The 19,980-nt window shown below is 48.4% G+C and overlaps 1 protein-coding gene across 10 annotated transcripts in view; it reads left to right on the forward strand.

The window, feature by feature from the left end:
- The window catches only part of DAGLA (diacylglycerol lipase, alpha), a 76,171-nt gene that overhangs the window by 36,009 nt on the left and 20,182 nt on the right, over positions 1 to 19,980 (forward strand). For 4 of the 10 annotated variants that reach the window (XM_014948804.1, XM_014948805.1, XM_014948803.1 and 1 more), the window contains 8 exons: positions 185 to 323; positions 874 to 1,085; positions 3,510 to 3,611; positions 5,045 to 5,183; positions 9,490 to 9,577; positions 14,821 to 14,955; positions 16,394 to 16,471; positions 18,369 to 18,493. In XM_014948804.1, coding sequence (XP_014804290.1) covers positions 229 to 323; positions 874 to 1,085; positions 3,510 to 3,611; positions 5,045 to 5,183; positions 9,490 to 9,577; positions 14,821 to 14,955; positions 16,394 to 16,471; positions 18,369 to 18,493 — 974 coding nt within the window. In that variant the 5' untranslated portion in view covers positions 185 to 228. The other 6 variants (XM_014948809.1, XM_014948808.1, XM_014948807.1 and 3 more) reach the window with 5 other exon arrangements.

The following is a 19,980-nucleotide window of genomic DNA, read 5'->3' on the forward strand; positions in this document are numbered from 1 at the left end:
GCCTGGGGTTGTTGTGACCAAAATGCAGGACCCGGCACTTGGCCTTATTAAACCTCATCCCATTGTCCACGGCTCTCAGGTGCAGTCCTTGGGCTGCTGGGGGGTTGTGGGGGGACTCTCCTGAAGGGTTTGAAGAGGGTCCAGCAGCATCTTTGATTCTGTTGTTTGGGTTTTTTTTCTCCAGGAGGTGAGTGTCGTGCCTGCTGAACTTCCCCAGACCCGCTAGCCATGCCAGGGATTGTCGTGTTCCGCCGTCGCTGGTCTGTAGGCAGCGATGACCTGGTTTTGCCCGCCGTCTTCCTCTTCCTCCTGCATACCACCTGGTGAGTGAGAAAGGCAGAACCACGGTTTCGAGTCTCCCATGAATTCTTTTTTTGCTATTCCTGTTTCTCGCAGCTGTAATTCTTCCTGCGCTTATACATGCGGCTGGAAGGCTTGTTTGGGGCATTTGTGACAGACACCACCATATTTCCAGCTTTTGGTTCTTTGGAGAAGTTCTATTCTAAGTTATAATTCCAGTTCCAAAGAGGGAGCCTGACCAGAGCTCCCTGTATCTTCCAGTGCTACCCAAGGTTGTCCACTGGAGTTTGGGGCTGTGTTTCTGTACCAGGGGCTCAGGAAAAAAAAAAACAATTGGAGTGGCAAATCCCATGGGATAATGTGACTTGATACAGATCAAATTGTTCAGACTGGGGTAGCAGGGCCTCTGGATGGCTTGTGGGGAGGAGATTTCCAGACCAAATTAATATGAATTCTAAGTAGCTGTGGGACACTGAGCATCCTCAGTAGCTTTGCGAGGAGAGCAGGTAACGGGATATTACGTGCAGCTTGCTTTGGCTTACTGCTGGTAACAAACTGGTTTGTGACTGGCAGGTTTGTGATCCTCTCTGTGGTGCTCTTTGGGCTGGTGTACAACCCCAACGAGACCTGCTCGCTTAACCTGGTGGACCACGGCAGAGGCTACCTGGGCATCCTGCTCAGTTGTATGATCGCAGAGGTGGCAATCATCTGGCTCAGCATGCGAGGCAGTATCCTCTACACAGAGCCCCGGGACTCGATGCAGTATGTGCTCTATGTCAGACTGGGTAAGAGGCAGCGGCCTGAGGCCTCCTAATGACTCAGCCTCCACATTGCCATCTGCTAGCGCAGAAGACTTCTCTCCCCACACCCTGACAAACACACAGCTTCTGAAAGACATCCAGATGGCCACTTGTATGTGATATGCATCTGAATACATCGCATAGACTGCACCCTGTCATTGCTGTAAGACTCTCATGCAATGCCCCAAATATCTTTCTAGCAAACCTTTAACTTGTCATCCTCATTTGCGATGCAGGTACATCCTTTTCCTCTAACCAAATATGCTCCCCTTCTGTCTCGCCACAGAGATCTGCCACAGCGAGATGCATCTACACCTCTCCCCCACCTTTTTTTTTTATTTTTTTCCACCCTTTTTCCTATGATACGGGCCTATATCCCTGTAAATCGTGGTGGTTCTGACCGCAAGGCGTGTGCGTGTCCTTCCCTGTCCTACACACACTTCAATCTACACCCACCCACCTCGAGACATGGACTTGACCTCTTGACTCACACGTGATGCATCTCTCCATCCAGCACCCTCCACTTTGATGCTCCCCCTCCAGGCACTGGGAGATAAATAGGTTTTACCACCTGCTCACTGGTTGCATCCTCTCTGGGTGCATATTTTGTCTCCCTAAAAACATTTCCTGTTTCACTCACCCACCAAGAACTAGATCAGAAAAGAGATTGTTCCTTGTTATCTTATTCCCCGGCTTCTCTTTTAGCTTGTCCTCCCTCCTCTGTTCTGTTGTCTTCCAGGTACTCCATCAGATTTTTCTGTGCCAAGTGAAGATTTTTAAGAGAAAAATCTTTTGGAGATGCAGAATCAGAGCCTTCCCAAAAAAACCATCTCATGTTTGTGCACCTCTATTTTGTGCTGGGTTGTTTTTTCTGCAGAATTCGCTAAAATTATGGGTAACTTTGCCTGTCTGGGAGCTCTAAAGCTCTGTCTGGGAGACATTTCCACCTTTTGAGTGCTAAGTGCAAATCATTAACGTGAATAGCAAACAAACCTTTCTGGTTTCCCAGCCACACTGCAGTCTCCCTAGGGAAGCACGTAGAGCCTGACAGTTTGAGGAACACGTGTTAAAACCAGACTAAATGGGGCAAGGGAGGTAGAGAGAATCCAAAGAGCCATTTTCCTGCCCAAGAAACATCCATTTTTTCTGCCTTTAAACCTGACGTGTGTTCAAGGATCTGTTTTTCCACTCGTATCTTGAGTCTTGTATGTGCTTATTTTGTGAGGCTTTTTATTCTTAATGGCTTTGTCGGTTCTGCTGATAGAAATAGGAGCGTGACCGTTGTGTGGGCAAGGTCCATGTGACTGTCCCATTTTAAGCCTGTGCTGTTTTGGCGCATGTGAATCTGGGGGAAAAAGTTCCAATATGAACCCAGAAAAATCTCATTTGTTCTCCTGCAGCAGGTAATCTCCGAGGGGAGAGGAGCGGAGGCGGGCAAAGCCCAGCTCGGTTTGAGAAGAGAAGTCGGGCTGGTTCTTCTTGGTTAAGAAGATAAGTCCAGCCTTGGTTCTTTGCCCGCTGCTGTTGAAAACTATTTGCTCTGTGGCTCTTTGAACTCGTTTTTCCAGGCCAGTGAGAGGCTTTAGGAAGCCACTTATGGAAAGATACTGTGCCAACACCTAGATAAGGAGGGTGGAGGGTTACTTGGCTGGAACGTGGGTTCAATCTCGCCTCCACCAAAAGCTTGGTGGGTGTTACTAAGCAGGTTATTTCCTCTCCTGTACTTTGGGGTTGTAATGTATGAAGGAATTGTGAGGATTGACACTTAGGAGCAGTGTTTCCCATCTTTTTTTTTTTGTTTCAGGGAGCCCCTGTCAACCCCCAGTTTCTTGTTCATTACCACGGTAACGTGCAAAACCGAGGAGCCGGTAAATAACTCCTTAAGGATCATGTCCTGGGAGCTATTACTGGCAGGACTGCAAAGGGCAGAGGTGCTGGGAACATTTGCTAGGTGTAATAAGCAGGATTAATCCTGGATACACACTATTTATCACATATCTTTGAACCCGGCAGCTGTTTGAGGTGGTTAATTAAACCCTAGATGGTGTCACCCGGTGATTCTCGTTAGCTAAGGGAGGCTTTCCACTGTCACAGAAGGGATGGCCATCGCTTCACACTCCTGATAACAGCCACAGCACTGACAGGTCTGTGCACATGGGGTCCCTGTGTCGTTTAGGTGTAATTAGTGTTAAGGACACATTACATTTTCGCTTCATTTTCTCAAATATCACCTTCCAAAGCATTGAGGCCCAGTCCTGCAGTCATTTCTTCTGTGCTACCGTCCTGCTAAAGAACCTGTCTTTGGGGTTTCCTCTCCAAAAGACTGGGAGGGGTGGTTGTTAATCCTTGGGGAGATGCTGCTACTATCCATTATCTTCCTTTTTCTTTTTTTATTTTTATTTTTTCCAGCTATCTTGGTGATTGAGTTTGTCTATGCCATCGTGGGCATCGTCTGGCTAACGCAGTACTACGCTTCCTGCAATGATATCACAGCCAAGAGTGTCACTTTGGGTACGTGTCTGGAACATGGTTTTTGTGTGTGTGTTCCTGTGTCTGTGCTGACATCACCTCGCCTGGGAGAGCTAATTCACTCAGGCCTGGGAGGATTGACTGTTGGATTGGGGCTGTAAATGTGGGGCTTGTTTTCTGGAGCCATTATTGCTCAGAACAGTTGTTCGTTTGTCTGCGCTGAGGCAGGAATTCCTGCTCCCATGGAAGGGGAAATCTCGGAGCCTTGGTTCCACTTCAGTTCTCAAATGGTTTTACTGTTTTCCTGGAATCCCTTCTCAATCTCCCCCAGTCTCCTGCGGGGAAAAACGATGCTAATGTTGTAGCCCCCCTAGGTACTTGGTGGCTGTTTAATGGCCTTCTGCATGGGCAGTCTCCTAAAACAGCTGGAAAACCCAGCTGTGGTTTCGAAGCCTTTCCAGAGGTTTTCCTTTTGCAGCAAGAATATTTGGGGTAACTTTATCTGCCCGGCAGCACTGGAGCTGGGTCTGTGGGTGGTGAAAAGCAGGGACTGACACAAAGCAGGGAGGGGTGGTTGATGCACCAGGAGGCTGTGCTGCCACACAGCGAGACCTGGACAGGCTGGAGAGTTGAGCAGAGAGGAACCTGATGACATTCAACAAAGGCAAGTGTAGGGTGCTGCTCCTGGGGAGGAATAACCCCCCACACCAGGACAGGTTGGGGGTGACCTGCTGGAGAGCAGCTCTGAGGAGAAAGACCTGGGAGTCCTGGTGGACAACAGGATGCCCAGGAGCCAGCAATGGGCCCTGGTGGCCAAGAAGGCCAAGGGCATCCTGGGGGACATCAGAAACAGCATGGCCAGCAGGTGGAAGGAGGTCATCCTGCCCCTCTGCTCTGCCCTGGGGAGGCCCCAGCTGGAGCACTGGGTCCAGTTCTGGGCTCCCCAGTTCCAGAAGGACAGGGAACTGCTGGAGAGGGGACAGCGGAGGGCTACAGAGATGCTGAGGGGCCTGGAGCATCTCTCTGCTGAGGAGAGGCTGAGGGACTTGGGGCTTTTTAGTCTGGAGAAGAGAAGGCTGAGGGGGGATCTGATCAACACCTATAAATACTGAAAGGGTGGGTGTCAGGAGGATGGGGCCAGGCTTTTTTCAGTGGTGCCCAGGGACAGGACAAGAGGAAACGGGCACAAACTGGACCATAGGAAGTTCCATCTAAACATGAGGAGGAACTTCTTGACTTTGAGGGTGGCAGAGCCTGGCAGAGGCTGCCCAGAGAGGTGGTGGGGTCTCAGTCTCTGGAGACATTCAAACCCACCTGGCCATGTTCCTGTGGGACCTGCTCTGGGTGGCCCTGCTCTGGCAGGGGGTTGGAGGAGATGATCTCCAGAGGTCCCTTCCAACCCCACATCATTCTGGGATTCTGTGACTGATGCTGCTGAGCATTACAAGCAGAGCCCCTGACTTCTGTCTTTGCAGGAATGGTGGTGTGCAACTGGGTTGTCATCCTCAGCGTCTGCATCACTGTCCTCTGCGTCTTCGACCCGACAGGCCGGACCTTTGTCAAACTACGCGCCACAAAACGGCGACAGCGCAACCTGAGGACGTACAACCTGAGGTAAAACCCTTTCTGGAAGAGCTGCTTTGCTTTTTTTTTTTGCCTCGTTCTTGACATTCTCTTTGCTTTGTTTCGGGGAACAGTCAGCTTCAGGCGGTGCTTCCCTTTGGTGAGGGTGCTGTTTGGAAGAAGGCGGCTCAGACTGTCAGGTGCTTTGTGTGGGCATCTGTAGCCAGAGGAGGCGAAACGACGCGGTTTCTGGCTGGATCCTGCCTTAGTCACTGGATTTGCGAATCCTTATGAGCCCCTTGAGCCAGTGCTGACCACGACAGCCTGTTTTTCCATCCCCTAGCAGTATTTTGCCTGGTAACAGCCACCCAGTGCTTAAATTTTGCTTAAATTCAGGCAGCACCACCTTCCAAAAACCCCCTTTCCTTCTTTATTTTTGTCTTCAATATACGACCTTTTGGCCTTGAGGTTTCTTGGTCTTGGCCAAGAAGCAGTTTCTTTTGTGTTGGCAGTCAGGTCTTTTAATTAAGAATTGATTGCATCTCTGAGCTACTCGGATGGGGATATGAAAGCTTTTTTTTTTTTTCAGTGAGCAAGGCATTTTTCAGAAGGGTTTTTTTTTTTCCAGTAGCAGGACAACACAAACAGCCTTTGTTTTTTGTTTTATGCGGCCTTGACATATGTAACTGTCAGCGAGGAATGTGGCTTTGTAGGACTTGAGGGCATTAGGTTTTGAAGGCTTTGGAAAAATACTCGGTGAATTTTGCATTTCTCCTCAGGAATGTGTTATTCGAGGGGTGTTATGAATACGTGCTCTTCCAGTGCCTGTAAAAAGCGTCCTTCAGGTTGCCTTTTTGAGGAAAAACTAGACTTTTCGAAGGACCACGCAGCAAGTTTTGTTTGGAGGGGCGTTTTTTTAATGGCAGAATAGAAGACATTTTTTCCTACCCTTTCCAATATACTAAAATAAGCATTGAATGTTCGGAATTAGTGCCTCGTTAACCAACCGTGTGAGATTACTGCGTTGTGATCAGGACATTCCCGGGGAGATGGGGACGAGGAGCTGTGACAACACTGGTGATCTAATACCCCCCACTACATCAAAGCTCTTTGACTCAACACGTTATTTTTCCAAAGGGAAACCGAGCACCACAAATTGAAAAGTGTTTTGTTTTTTTTTTTTTTTTGCCAGAGAACTTAGGAGTAAATCAAAACAACCCCAAAAACTCCTCTCCCTTGTGAGGAGTTTTGAGATCCCAGACAACTGAGTGAAGGTGTTTGTCCCTTGGGTTGTGGCCAGGTTTTTCCCTCCAGGCCTGTAACATTTTCAGGGAGCTTGTGCTGCCTCTTTTGCAGATTTTCGTTCCGGAAGGAGAGCGTTACCAGATGTTAACAAGCAAAAAAAAAACCTGCTGCGGGCTATAATGTGAAAGGGAAACTTAAAATGTTACTGTGTTCACTACTGAAGTAATTGTTTTCAAAGAATATGTTTTGAAATCCGCCACTTGCTTCAAGCAATCCTTTCTTAAGGATATATTGTAAAATTCTCTGCCTTTTTCTGGGTTATGATCTTATACGATGCTGGGGGCCATCCATTCCCTTTGAAATCCCTTGGTCTGCAGTGATCCGTGCCTTCTGACGCAGAGCAGTAGTTGCACCTTTGTATCATACTTAACCTGAGCCGTATTTTCTCCATTAACTCGTGAAAAATCCTGATTTGTTTATCACATTAAGGAGCTACGTAACTTTGGCTTCCTTTTTGTATCCCTCTGCTGTTGCTGTTGGACTCTGTTCCACAGTGGCTCTCCTTTAGCAGTGGCATCGTGATGTGTGTGGGCTTTTTTATGTTCTTGCAGAGCTAAGAAAATAAAACAACAAAACAAACGGCTCAGCTAATTGCTGAGGCTTTTCTAAGAAACTGGCTTGAGAGCTCCCACTAAACACGGGGAAGTTCAGCCTCGGGAAGAAAGAATTTGGGGAAAAACTTGGAGTGAAAACAGCTCCAGAGCACACTTGCTTGTTCAACCCCCGTGGTGAAGTTGTGAAGTTCTTTGCGTCGCTGCCCAAGTTCTTTGGCATTTGGTGGAGCAAAGTGTTTGCCAGCCCCGTGTCAGGACACAGTCCTGTTCCCCTTCCTCTTCCAGAGCCTTCCTTGGGAGTTAAAGATAGTTGTGTTAAAGCACTCGGGCACAAGTTAACCACATGCAGAGATAAAAGCTTGGGGAAGAGCGGCTGGAGAGCTGCCCAGCTGAAAAGGACCTGGGGGTGTTGGTGGACTGTCAGCTGAACAGGAGCCAGCAGTGTGCCCAGGTGGCCAAGAAGGCCAACAGCATCCTGGCCTGTATCAGGAACAGTGTGGGAGGTGATGTTCCCCCTGTACTGGGCACTGGTGAGGCCCCACCTCGAGTGCTGTGTCCATTTTAGGGCCCCTCACCACAAAAAAGATATTGAGGAACTGGAGCGGGTCCAGAGAAGGGCAATGAAGCTGGTGAGGGGTCTGGAGAACAAGTCTTATGAGGAGAGGCTGAGAGAGATGTTGTTCAGCCTGGAGAAAAGGAGGCTGAGGGGAGACCTTCTCTCTCTCTCCAACTCCCTGAAAGGAGGGTGTAGCCAGGGGGGGTCGGTCTCTTCTCCCAAGGAACAGGTGATGGGACAAGAGGAAATGGCCTCAAGTTGCACCAGGGGAGGTTCAGATTGGAGATTAAGAGAAATTTTTACACTGGGAGGGTTCTTAAGCCTTGGAATGGGCTGCCCAGGGCAGTGGTGGAGTCACCATCCCTGGAGGGATTTAAAAGCCGGGTTGACATAGTGATCAGTAACATGGTTTGGTGATGGTGTTTATCAGAATTAGGTTGATGGTTGGACCAGATGATCTTAAAGGTCCCTTCCAACCTAGAGAATTCTATGATTCCAAGTTGATGGATTGTCCTGCAGGATTTGCTCCTTCTCTTGCAGGAAAGTACTCCTTTACCAGCATTTTTTTCTTCTTTGCCTGATGTGATCACCCGTCAGAAAATAAAAGTGGTCGGTTTTTTCATTGATCTGACCTGTATAGAATTAGTCTGTGTTGACATTTTAAAAAAACCCAATGAACTAGTATTAGAGGAGCTGTGGACTTTATTATGGTGGTTCCTAAAACCTGGCTTGATCTAAGGAGTGTTTGTGGCTACAACAGGCAAAAAAAATAAGGGACTGTCTTAATGTAACCCTGCAAAATCTGCAAAAGGTAGTAACTGGGACAAGCTCACAGCAGTGGAGTGAACTCAGCTATATTTTGTTTGAAAGAGGGTTGTCCAATTAGCTAATTTTGCAGCTGCAATGGAAATGTCATATAAACCGAATGTGGGTTGAGCTAAACCTTCTGTATTCAGCCTTTTTTTCTTTTTTTTTTAACCTTTTCTAAATTGAAAGAGAACGTTTAGCTTGCTTTCCTTTTGGATGAAAGTTACGCACCGTACTTGAATAAAGAGTACAAATTGTTTGAGTTCTGAGACTGTATTATGTTTAATAAATATGTTTTTCCAAATAAGCTATTTATTGGAAAAAAAAATAATTGCACAGCTCCTCTCCTACCAAGTGCTCAGGATCTTTTGTCCCATTCCCACCCCCTGGGGCAGGGTTTTCCTACACCCTGGCACACGATGCAGCTGCCAGGTTACCAGCAGACCCTCCTTCCATCTGGAGCACCAGCTCCTCCTGGACATCCTGCTTCCAGCAGATAGAGAACAACAGTAGCTTCATTACAGCCATCATTCAGGCAGGTCACCATGGATATAAATACAGAGAGCCTTGGCCAGAACAGCAGATTATTGACCTTCTTGTCCTATAAAATGAGCTGAGTTGTTAATCTGTGTGCTGTCTCCTTGTCTCTGCTGGAGCAGGATAAATATAAGAAAATGGTTTAGCACACATTTTGCCAGTGATAGTGTGGGCTGTGTGACTTTGTGTTGGATCCTATTATTCGGAGATGAGAAGACTGCAGAGAGATCTTAGAGTCCCTTCCAGTCCCTCCAGGGGCTCCAGGAGAGATGGGGAGGGACTCTGGATGAGGGAGGGGAGCCCTAGGAGGAGGGGGAAGGGTTTGACACTGAAAGAGGGGAGATGGAGCTGAGATGTGGGGAAGAACTTGTTTGGTGTGAGGGTGGTGAGAGCCTGGCCCAGGTTGCCCCGAGAAGCTGTGGCTGCCCCATCCCTGGAGGGGTTCAAGGGCAGGTTGGAGGGGGCTTGGAGCAACCTGGGCTGGTGGGAGGTGCCCCCTTATCATGGAACTGGATGGGCTTCCTTCCAACCCAACCCATTCTGTGATTCCATGTTCTCCTGCCTGCCCTCATATACATACTCTGCCCTTTATTTACAGACACCGCCTGGAAGAAGGACAAGCCAGCAGCTGGACACGCAGACTCAAAGTTTTCCTTTGCTGCACGAGGACAAAAGACTCTCAGTCGGTGAGTACCAAATATCTCCTATCAGGGAGCAAGCTGTGTGTGTGGTGATGACACGTGGGACTCAGCAGAGTTGGGGTTCCTGCTGTCAAGCCTGGACCATGTGTGTCTCATTTCACCATGAGTGTTCTTTGAGATCTTGAGCCCGAGGAATCTGCTGGGCCTAGACAGTAGTGCACATAAAGGACTGGAAATCCCTTCCAAGAAGGGACAAATTGAGCCACCCTGGGAATGCCCAGGCTTGGAATCTTGCTGCATGTAGGTTCCTTTTCCTTCCTTTCAGCCCAAATAGCCCACACGAGCATTTGCCTTTCTGCAAGAGGAGCTGGGTATTCCATGCAGTGGTTTCCCTCTAGATGCAAATGTGACATCGATGGGTAGGACAGTTGTCCTTTCAAAGTGCCTTGCCTTAACCCTCTGGTTTTCAATATTACAGGACCCTCTGAGGGTAAAGTTAGCAATGAAAAGCAGTGGTGTCAGTCTTAAACTCTTCTCCTCAAGTTGTTCTTTACCTCGCTGTTGCAGTGAACTAGGATTATAATTTTACTTGAAGAAATACATATTTTTCACTATGTTTAGGTTCAATATTGGACAGCACTTTTTGGTCGGCTTCAGGTTCTCTTTATCAGCCTTTTTTTGCATCAGTCTCATACACTTAAGGAGAGAGACCTCTTTGAAAATGGGAAAATGTGATCCTCTCAGAATCCATAAAAGAATAATTCAGCAAAAATCCGAGTTATCAATCCATAGATTCACATGAAGATCATTGGTTTGAAGTTTTTATGTGCACAGTTGGGATTTTCCCTTGCTGTTATCTGGGAAGGGTAAGGGGCTTCATATCTCTTCCCCAAAAGTCCATTCTTACTGGGAGCAACGGGAGCAGGTTTGTGCCTTAGGGTGGCACAGCAGGATTCCTGAGGACCCTCTGCAGAGGTAAGCACCGAGGTGGAAAGTTTTCCTGATCATATTTAAATTGGTAAGAATTTAGGAGCATCTGAGGACTCTGGAAGGACCAAGCAGAACCAGAGAATTGTTATTAAAGCTAGAAGAAAGTCATAAAGATGGTGATACATCCACATCCTGAGAAGCAATTTAAAGTGCTTGCGTGAATATGGGATCTGAATTAGTTAGAACCTCTCAGGAAAAGAGCTAGGAGTTATCAAGGACGCTTCAGCAAAGACATCAGCGCACAGCAGTGGCCAAAAAATCAGAAAAAAAGGTTTAGCTTCAGTAGAAGGACATAGAAAATGACAGGGAAAACACCAAGGGACCGACATCCGTGATGTCCTCACTAAATATAGCCTGGTGTTTGGTCTCCTAAAAGATGCGGCAGAAAAAAAGGAGCATATTGGAGGGGCTGTGAACTTGTACAGGAAGAGAAATGAGGCTGGGATTTTAACCTCAAAAGGGAAGAGTGTAATAAGATGAAGAGCTGGGTAAGAATAATGGAGAGTCAGGTGAAGGCTACCTGAACATTTGTTCATCCCAGATGGCAACCAGTATGAATTAGATTAAAAGGGTTTTGTTGGAAACCGCAGGATGCGGTTTGTGAAGCGTGGCTGGCTGCAGGAATTGTCATCACCCTCTTGCGACGTGTCCTGGCACACTCCTCCTCCCAGTGGCTCCTGTGGTACTGGCTGAAATGCCACCGTGTTCCCAGGGAATGTCCCAGCCTGAAAAGTTCTAGCCCAAGATTGCCAGCTCTCAGGGATCATCTGCTGGAGCTGCTTAGGAAAATCCATCTGGAAAACTGAGACAAACCAGTTCAAACAGCAGCATTTCCTGGAATACTGTGTCCAGCTTTGGAGTCCTCAACACAGAAAGGACATGGACCAGCTGGAACAGGTGCAGCAGAGGGCCACGAAGATGATCAGAGGGATGGAGCACCTCTCCTATGAAGACAGGCTGGGGGAGCTGGGATTGTTCAGCCTGGAGAAGAGGAGGCTCCGGGGAGACCTTCTAGCGGCCTTTCAATACCTGAAGGGTGCCCATAGAAGAGCTGGGGAGGGACTCTTTAGCAGGAAGGGTAATGACAGGACAAGGGGAAACGGTTTTAAATTGGAAGAAAAAAGATTCAGATTAGATCTCAGGAAGAAATTTTTTACTCTGAGGGTGGTGAGACACTGGAACAGATTGCCCAGGGAAGTTGTGGCTGCCCCATCCCTGGAGGGGTTCAAGGCCAGGCTGGATGGGGCCTTGAGCAACCTGGTCTGGTGGGAGGTGTCCCTGCCCAGGGCAGGGGGGTTGGAACTCAATGATCTTTGAGGTCCCTTCCAACCCAAACCATTCTATGATTCTATGATTTCCTTGGCAGGGGGAATTTCATGCTCCTCTGCTGCCACTTTGCTGCCCCAGCAAAGTTGTTTCTGGGGACACCAGCTTCCCTTCCCCCCGGCAGCACAGCCAGGTCTCCTCACCCTGGTACCCAGAGATGCCCGTCCTGAGGGTGCACCGTGGGCGCAGCAGCCCCGGCCCTGAACCCTGCCAGGCATCCGAACGGCCTGGTTTCTGAACAACTCTATTTTATTCAGGAATGCAAAATATTTCACTTCATGTCAAGCTCTTTTTTTAACAAACTTTTCATTCTGCAGCGACTCTCTGTTTCGACGTGGTTTCTTTTTTTTTTTTTTTTTTTTCCACTTCAGGATAAAAGCAGATCCCAGAATCTCCAAATTCCTCATCCTATTGAATTTCCATTTTACATTCAGCCGGAGCAATTTCCAAGCTCTTTTCTTCTTCGCAGAAACAAGCTCTGACTTTGTGTGTCCTGGCATGACAGCGTGTGGAATGAATGCATATGTCATAGATGAGAAATTAATCCAGTGCTGTCTCTCCTAATCTTGATGGAATAAAAAATGTTCTGGGGTGGAGGGAGGATCATCCTCCTCTGGGCTGGAAAATAATTGCACGGAGGTGACATGGCATCAGGGCAAGAATCTCTTCTGATGGGTTTAGAGTGAAGGCTGAAGCACAAATCTCTGCCAGCCCCAGAGCCCGCGGGGTTTGTAGCAGAATATAATATCAAAACCTCTTTATTTTGGAACAAAACACGTTGAAATTCCATTACAGCCTTTTACTTCAGTCGGAGAATTAAAGGGTGTCGCCGTCACTTTAGGTCAGTGGGTGTTTGTCATATTTTACTTGCTTTTTTTGTCTGCTTGTAGGAACTGTGCTGAGATTGATGGGGTCAGTCCTTCAAGGAGACTGCGGTTGTAGTGGTGGGAGAGGTTAATGCTGGGCCTTTTGCTCTTCAAAGGCACAGCTGGCACAGAGACCTGCACAGTTGGCACCTGAAGCCCTGTTCTTAATGGGGATTTAACTCGCCTTTTTTTGTAGGCAAGTGAAAAATGAGAGAAAGTAATCTTGCACTCCAGGAGTTTGTCAGAGAGAAAAGAATGTAGGTCATTTCCTTCAAGACCGCTCAGGAGAGGAGACCAGCTCAATTTGCTTTCTTGCCTGGCAGAGAAGAGGGATGGAGAGATCCTGCCCTGAAGACCAACCTTTCTTCAAGTGCATGGCTTGGGCTTCCTACAGACAAGCTTTGGATGCTGAGGAAAAGGTGCTGTGAAAACACACCCAAAAAATTCTGGATAAAGTAGTGACAGACCTTGGTAGGAAAGTTTGATGGCAGGAGTTGAAATCCTGCCTGCTGGAGTACTACAGCTCTTGCTTAGTCCTGCTTCTTGTTGATCGAAGCCCTCAGTCATCCTTGTCTTAAAGCTTAGTGGTCTGAGTGATGGACAGATCATAGAATCATTGAATGGTTTGGGTTGGAAGGAACCTTAAAGACCATCCAGTCCCACCCCCCTGTTCTGGGAAGGGACACCTCCCACCAGCCCAGGTTGCTCCAAGCCCCCTCCACCCTGCCCTTGAACCCCTCCAGGGATGGGGCAGCCACAGCTTCTCTGGCCAACCTGGGCCAGGCTCTCACCACCCTCACACCAAACAAGTTCTTCCCCACAGCTCAGCTCCATCTCCCCTCTTGCAGGGTCAAACCCTTCCCCCTCCTCCTAGGGCTCCCCTCCCTCATCCAGAGTCCCTCCCCAGCTTTCCTGGAGCCCCCCTTCTTTAGGGACTGGAAGGGGCTCTAAAGTCTTCCTGGAGCCTTCTCTTCTCCAGGCTGAACCCCCCAACTCTCTCAGCCTGTCCTCCCAGCAGAGGGGCTCCAGCCCTCCCAGCATCTCCAGGGCATCCTCTGGCCCTGCTCCAACAGCTCCATGTCCTTCTGTGCTGGGAGATCACCATTGTCTCACGGTCCAGCCCATCTCCAACCTCCCAAACCATTCTCACTTAAAATCTTGCGGGTTTTTTTTTTTTTTTTTTTGTAGTACAGAGCAACAGCGAAAATACCATTTCTCCTCAAAATATCTTTGTCACTCCACTTCGGAGCTTTTCCTTGACCCTCTCGTGTCACTTCCAGCTCTGTCCTTCCTGTGGTGCCTTCCTTTCTATGGTTTGGTCATGTGCTCTTCTGGGAGCTCTGCATTTAATGTCTTGGATCTTCTTCCAGGTTTTCCTTTTCAGGCCCTTTCTCTTGGGTGTAATCCAAGATAAACCTGGAAGAGCTGGGGAACTTGCTCGGCTCCTTTGGTACCAAGAGCTGCCGTGTGTGACGTGCTTGTTGTCATTAACTCTTTGAAATCACGTAGCAAAGGGCCCGATGGTGAAGAATGAACAGCTACAGAGCTCCAAAAGCTGTTGCTTCCTCTATGATAACCCCAGGATGCTGAGGGCTGGGTTAAGTGTGGCTAAAATGATCCCAGGGCAGATAGAGCATCGAAGAAGCTGTTAAATAGACAAAAAATAAGTGTTTTTTTTATTCCTGAAGAGCCTTTGTTCTAATGAAATTGCTGTTGAGGAGAAAGGATGACTTTGGAAGGGGATTTGCTTGGTTTTCATCTTATTTCTTCTGTTTTATTTACAATGTAGAGAAGGAAAGGTTTCCTTTCTCTCCCTTCTGTCTCCTGTGTCTGTTTGGATGTTGAGGTGATCTGTTTGCCTGCACACAAGGAATATTCCACATTCAGTCTCAGCCGAGGCCTCTGGGTGTGACTATGTAAAATAAATAAGAGATACTAATACGATGAGACCAGATATGGTGTTCCCTGAAGGAAATCTGGATGTTTTGGAATCGAGAACTACAGAAATGAGGCCGTTGCTGCTGCATGAGTTCTCGTCTGTGTCCTGTTTTGAGGCTCCCCACACCCAAACTCCTCCTCAGCTCTTCTCTTCCCTGGCTTTTGCAGGACGCCTACTCCGAAATCGCCTACCTTTTTGCCGAGTTCTTCCGAGACCTTGACATTGTCCCGTCTGACATCATCGCGGGCCTGGTTCTTCTGCGCCAACGGCAGCGGGCCAAGCGCAACGCTGTGCTGGATGAGGTGGGTGACATGGGGTGGGGGGGGACCATCAGTGTGGCATCTCACTTGGCCTCTGACTGACCTAGAAGATCTAGGTCTAGCGGCCTAGAACATCTCTCTGCTGAGGAAAGGCTGAGGGACTTGGGGCTTTTTAGTCTGGAGAAGGCTGAGGGGGGATCTGATCAACACCTATAAATACTGAAAGGGTGGGTGTCAGGAGGATGGGGCCAGGCTTTTTTCAGTGGTGCCCAGGGACAGGACAAGGGGAAATGGGCACAAACCTGACCATTAGAAGTTCCACCTAAACATGAGGAGGAATTTCTTGACTTTGAGGGTGGCAGAGCCCTGGCAGAGGCTGCCCAGAGAGGTGGTGGAGTCTCCTTCCCTGGAGACATTCAAACCCCACCTGGACACGTTGCTGTGGGACCTGCTCTGGGTGGCCCTGCTCTGGCAGGGGGTTGGAGGAGATGATCTCCCGAGGTCCCTTCCAACCCCACAGCATTCTGGGATTCTGTGATTTTTAAATTAACTTTGTGTGGATTTTATTTCAAACACAGCAAAGCCAGATTGTTTTTGCAATTAATTTCCCCTAGGGATTGTCAAATTCCCTTTGTTTTGGTTTTTTTTGGCATGCTAACCCATAAACCTTAGTTACAGCCATGGTTTGGAGCCATGGTGGTGGAGTCTCTGTCTCGGGAGACATTCCAAACCCACCTGGACACGTTCCTGTGGGACCTGCTCTGAGTGGCCCTGCTCTGGCAGGGGGTTGGAGGAGATGATCTCCAGAGGTCCCTTCCAACCCCATAACATTCTGGGATTCTGTGACCTGCTGCTCCTGTGACTCAGTGTGTGACAACTGCACCCCTCTGCCCACCTCATTTCTGTTGTGTGATGGGTTTCTACCGGTCACTGATCTGTAAAATCTAAATATTAACAACTTTAGCAGCTTTTTCTGAGGTTCCCAAAGGACCTGAGTGCCACCGAGTCGAGGTTGTGAAACCTGTCGTCATTACTTAGCAAGTGATAATAAAGATTTAGCTCTTGACCCTAAATGGACAGCTGCCTCGAAGGAGGTGGTAGGTCTTTGATATCAAATGGGAAGATTATTTCTCCTATATAGTGATATAGGGAAAATTCCAGCATCTGGGGAATGCTGCAGAAAGAACTTTAGGGAAAAATTCCTAAATTCCCAAGCCATTATTGGCATTGAATTTTGTGGATTGTCAACCCAGTAAAAAACAGTTTGGGTGTTGCTTTTTTTTTTCCCCCAGAAGTGGGATTCAGACAACAGCAATCAAATCGGGCAGAAATAAGACCAGCAGAACTGGAACCAGTTGAAGAGACTGGTTGAGTTGCTTAAAAGCAGCTTGTCCCAGTTTACGTAGCGCTTTCTGTTTCTTGGGCGGTAGATTTTTGTCTTGGTGTCAAAGAGAAGAATTTTTCTGTTTGTGACTTGCAGGCAAACAATGACATTCTAGCTTTTCTTTCTGGGATGCCAGTGACCAGGAACACGAAGTACCTGGATCTAAAAAACGCGGTAAGTTGCCGGATTGTGATCTTGCAAACTCACCACACTTCCCCCGTGTAATCTGTTTTCTTTTTCTCGGCGGCTTCTTTCATTCCTTTCCGCCCCCTCTCTGGAATAATCCAAGAAATTGGGTACAAGAGGGGACAGCAGAGGCTACAAAGATGACGAGGGACCTGGAGCATCTCTCTTATGAGGAAAGGCTGAGGGACTTGGGGCTTTTTAGTCTGGAGAAGAGAAGACTGAGGGGGAATCTGATCAACACCTATAAACATTGAAAGGGTGGGTGTCAGGAGGATGGGGCCAGGCTTTTTCCAGTGGTGCCCAGGGACAGGACAAGAGGGGACGGTCCCAAACTTGACTATAGGAAGTTCCATCTCAGCATGAGGAGGACCTTCTTGACTTTGAGGGTAGCAGAGCCCTGGCAGAGGCTGCCCAGAGAGGTGGTGGAGTCTCCTTCTCTGGAGACATTCAAACCCCACCTGGACACGTTTCTGTGGGACCTGCTGTGGCAGGGGGTTGGAGGAGATGATCTCCAGAGGTCCCTTCCAACCCCATATCATTCTGTGATCCTGTGAAATTAAAGATTAGCACAAGAGAATATAGTAACACCACTTGCTCTCTGGAGGCATTTTGTCTCCAGATCTCTTTTAAAGCACTATCTCTGGGCTCCTCTTTGTGGGAAGTGTTGGTATTTCCACTGGGATGGGAGAGAAGGGGATGGGAGATTCCTCCAAAGCCAGAAGTAAGAGCTGAGCGCTGCATCCAGGAGTGTCCTGCAGAGCTCCATATGGAAGTCCCACCAGCAGAGTGAGATGGAGCCTTCCTCCCTGGAGATTATCAGCATTTCTCAGGATGGAAGTGGCTGTGGTCTGTTCTGTGGGGAATTAAGCTTGGTTTTTCTTCTGCTGTGCCGCTATTGCAGCTATTCCCCCCTCCTCTGTTTGCTGATACTGGTGCGAGAGGGACAAAACTGACCCAATCCCAGCATCTCTGCTCCAGTGGTTCTGTCATTAACCCACTTGTGGCTGAGCTGTACCACGCTGTGTTTAATTCTGACATCCTGCTCATGCTCAGCCTGTCTCTCCTCCTGAATTAGGCATATGGGGGGAGAGATGGCAGCAGAGCTTATAGAAGACACCACTGAGCCCCCAAACTGGCTTTATGGTCCTCTTTGGGCATCTTCTTCATGGCCTGTGGCTATATGGAAGCACTATTTTTACAGAGCTTGTCCTCTTGGGACTTAAAACTAGTTTATCTTCTCCTCAGCTAGGGTAGGATGGGGCAAAAAACCCTGCTTTTTTTGCAACTGGGTGTTTGATACCCGGAGAAGTTCCTTCCAGTCCCTCAAGGGGCTCCAGGAAAGCTGGGGAGGGACTCTGGATGAGGGAGGGGAGCCCTAGGAGGAGGGGGAAGGGTTTGACCCTGAAAGAGGGGAGATGGAGCTGAGATGTGGGGAAGAACTTCTCTGCTGTGAGGGTGGTGAGAGCCTGGCCCAGGTTGGCCAGAGAAGCTGTGGCTGCCCCATCCCTGGAGGGGTTCAAGGGCAGGTTGGAGGGGGCTTGGAGCAACCTGGGCTGGTGGGAGGTGTCCCCCCATCGTGGAACTGGATGATCTTTAGGGTCCCTTCCAAGCCCTTTAATGAGTGGGGTCCCTCCACTCGTAAAAATGGGCAGAGCTGGTTTGGGGAGGGGGGAGGATTTTGCCCAGCATAACCAGTTTGCTCTCCTGCAGCCACCTGGAAGTGCTGACAGTGCTGTTCTGGTGGAGCTGAGAGAAGGCTGACGCTCAGAAAAAAAGGGTGCACGTGTCTAACTCTGATGGAAAAAGGGAAAACGGTAGAAAAAAAAATCCACCCTCAGTCTCTAAAAGAGAATAAGGTGTTTAGTGAGTGTCCTGTCTCTTTCAGCAAGAGATGCAGCGGTACAAAGAGGTGTGTTACTACATGCTGTTTGCCCTGGCTGCCTATGGCTGGCCCATTTACCTGATGAGGAAGCCCACATGTGGACTCTGTCGCCTGGCCAGATCCTGCTCGTGAGTGGCCACCCTGTCTCTCACCCTTCCTTCTCTTCCCTTTTCCCTTCTATTTCTCCCAAACTTAGAATATTCCTTGCTCTCACCATCACCCCTTTATTAGTTCTTCCTCCTTTTTTCCTCTGCTTTTTTCCTCTTCTCCCTTCCCGTGCTTTTTCTTTCCATCAGTAACTCCCGGCCTTCCTACTCCAACGTCTTCCTCCTCAATCTCTTCCTCACAGTTGCTTATTTTGGTGAATAAACCAGACTGTCCCATGCTCTGTCCTCTCCAGCACGCCAAGGATCACGCCAGCCCTGTGCAGTTTCAGCAGAAAGACCTCAGCTGGCACAAAGCCGCTTTCAAACCGAGTCAAAATAGCCGTCTTGGAGCTCAGAGAGCAGATTTATCAGCAAGCCCAGATACTCAGGAAGCTGACATTTGGGTCTTTATTAAAGCATTAGCAAGATTTGGCTGGAGATTGTGCTGTGTTCTCTCTTCACTAATAGTTTTTCTGCCGTGCTGGGGAGCTCTCGCCGCACGGTAGCGATGTTGGAGTTCAGGATGGCGGGGTTTGAAATGTTTGCTTTCGGCTGCTGTGATTCCCTCATAAAATTCTCTCTGGGGTCAAGCTTTTTGCACTTACACGGGCAATTTCTGTGCTGAACTTAGGAGGAGGAATACACTTTTTGAGCACTTTTGCTTCTGAAGGGTCTCATAAGGGACAGAAGGAAAAAAAATCCACTGGTTTTGTTCTGGGATGATTCTAGACCTGTTTTCTTTCCTTTTCCTTTTTCCTTTTCTTCCTTTTTTTTTCCTTTTCTTCCTTTTTTTTTTTTTTTTCTTTTCCTTCCTTTTTTTTTTTCCTTTCCTTCCTTTTTTTTTTCCTTTTCTTCCTTTTTTTTTTCCTTTTCTTCCTTTTTTTTTTCCTTTTCTTTTTAAATAAATCTAGCTCTCAGTAAACACTTTGTGTGTTGGAGCAAGGTAGGACCGTGCTGTGAAGTGTAGTATCCCTTGAGGAGAGATCCCAGCCCCACCAAGCGTCGGTTCTTCGGGGACTGGTTGGGCTGTAGCTCTCTCTGGTGCTCAGAAGGAAAACTGCAGCTGGGCCCAGTGCCCTTTTTTTGATGTTGGCTTGTATCAAAAATAGTGTGACCAGCAGAAGTAGGGAGGTGATTGTGCCCCTGTGCTCAGCACTGGGGAGGCCACACCTCGAGTGTTGTGTCCAGTTTTGGGCACCTCAATCCAAGAGAGATCTGGAGGTGCTGGAGCGAGTGCAGAGGAGGGCAACGGAGCTGGTGAGGGGCCTAGAAGACAAATCATATGAAGAGCGGCTGAAGGAGCTGGGGCTGTTTAGTGTGAGGAAGAGGAGGCTGAGGGGAGACCTCATCACTCTCTACAACTACTTGAAAGGACACTGTAGAGAGGTTGGTGCTGGTCTCTTCTCACAGGTAATTAACAATAGAACGAGAGGGAACGGCTTCAAGCTCCAACAGGGGAGGTTTAGACT

Source organism: Calidris pugnax, unplaced genomic scaffold (assembly GCF_001431845.1).
Source record: "Calidris pugnax isolate Ruff unplaced genomic scaffold, ASM143184v1 scaffold107, whole genome shotgun sequence".
NCBI classification, from domain to species: domain Eukaryota; kingdom Metazoa; phylum Chordata; class Aves; order Charadriiformes; family Scolopacidae; genus Calidris; species Calidris pugnax.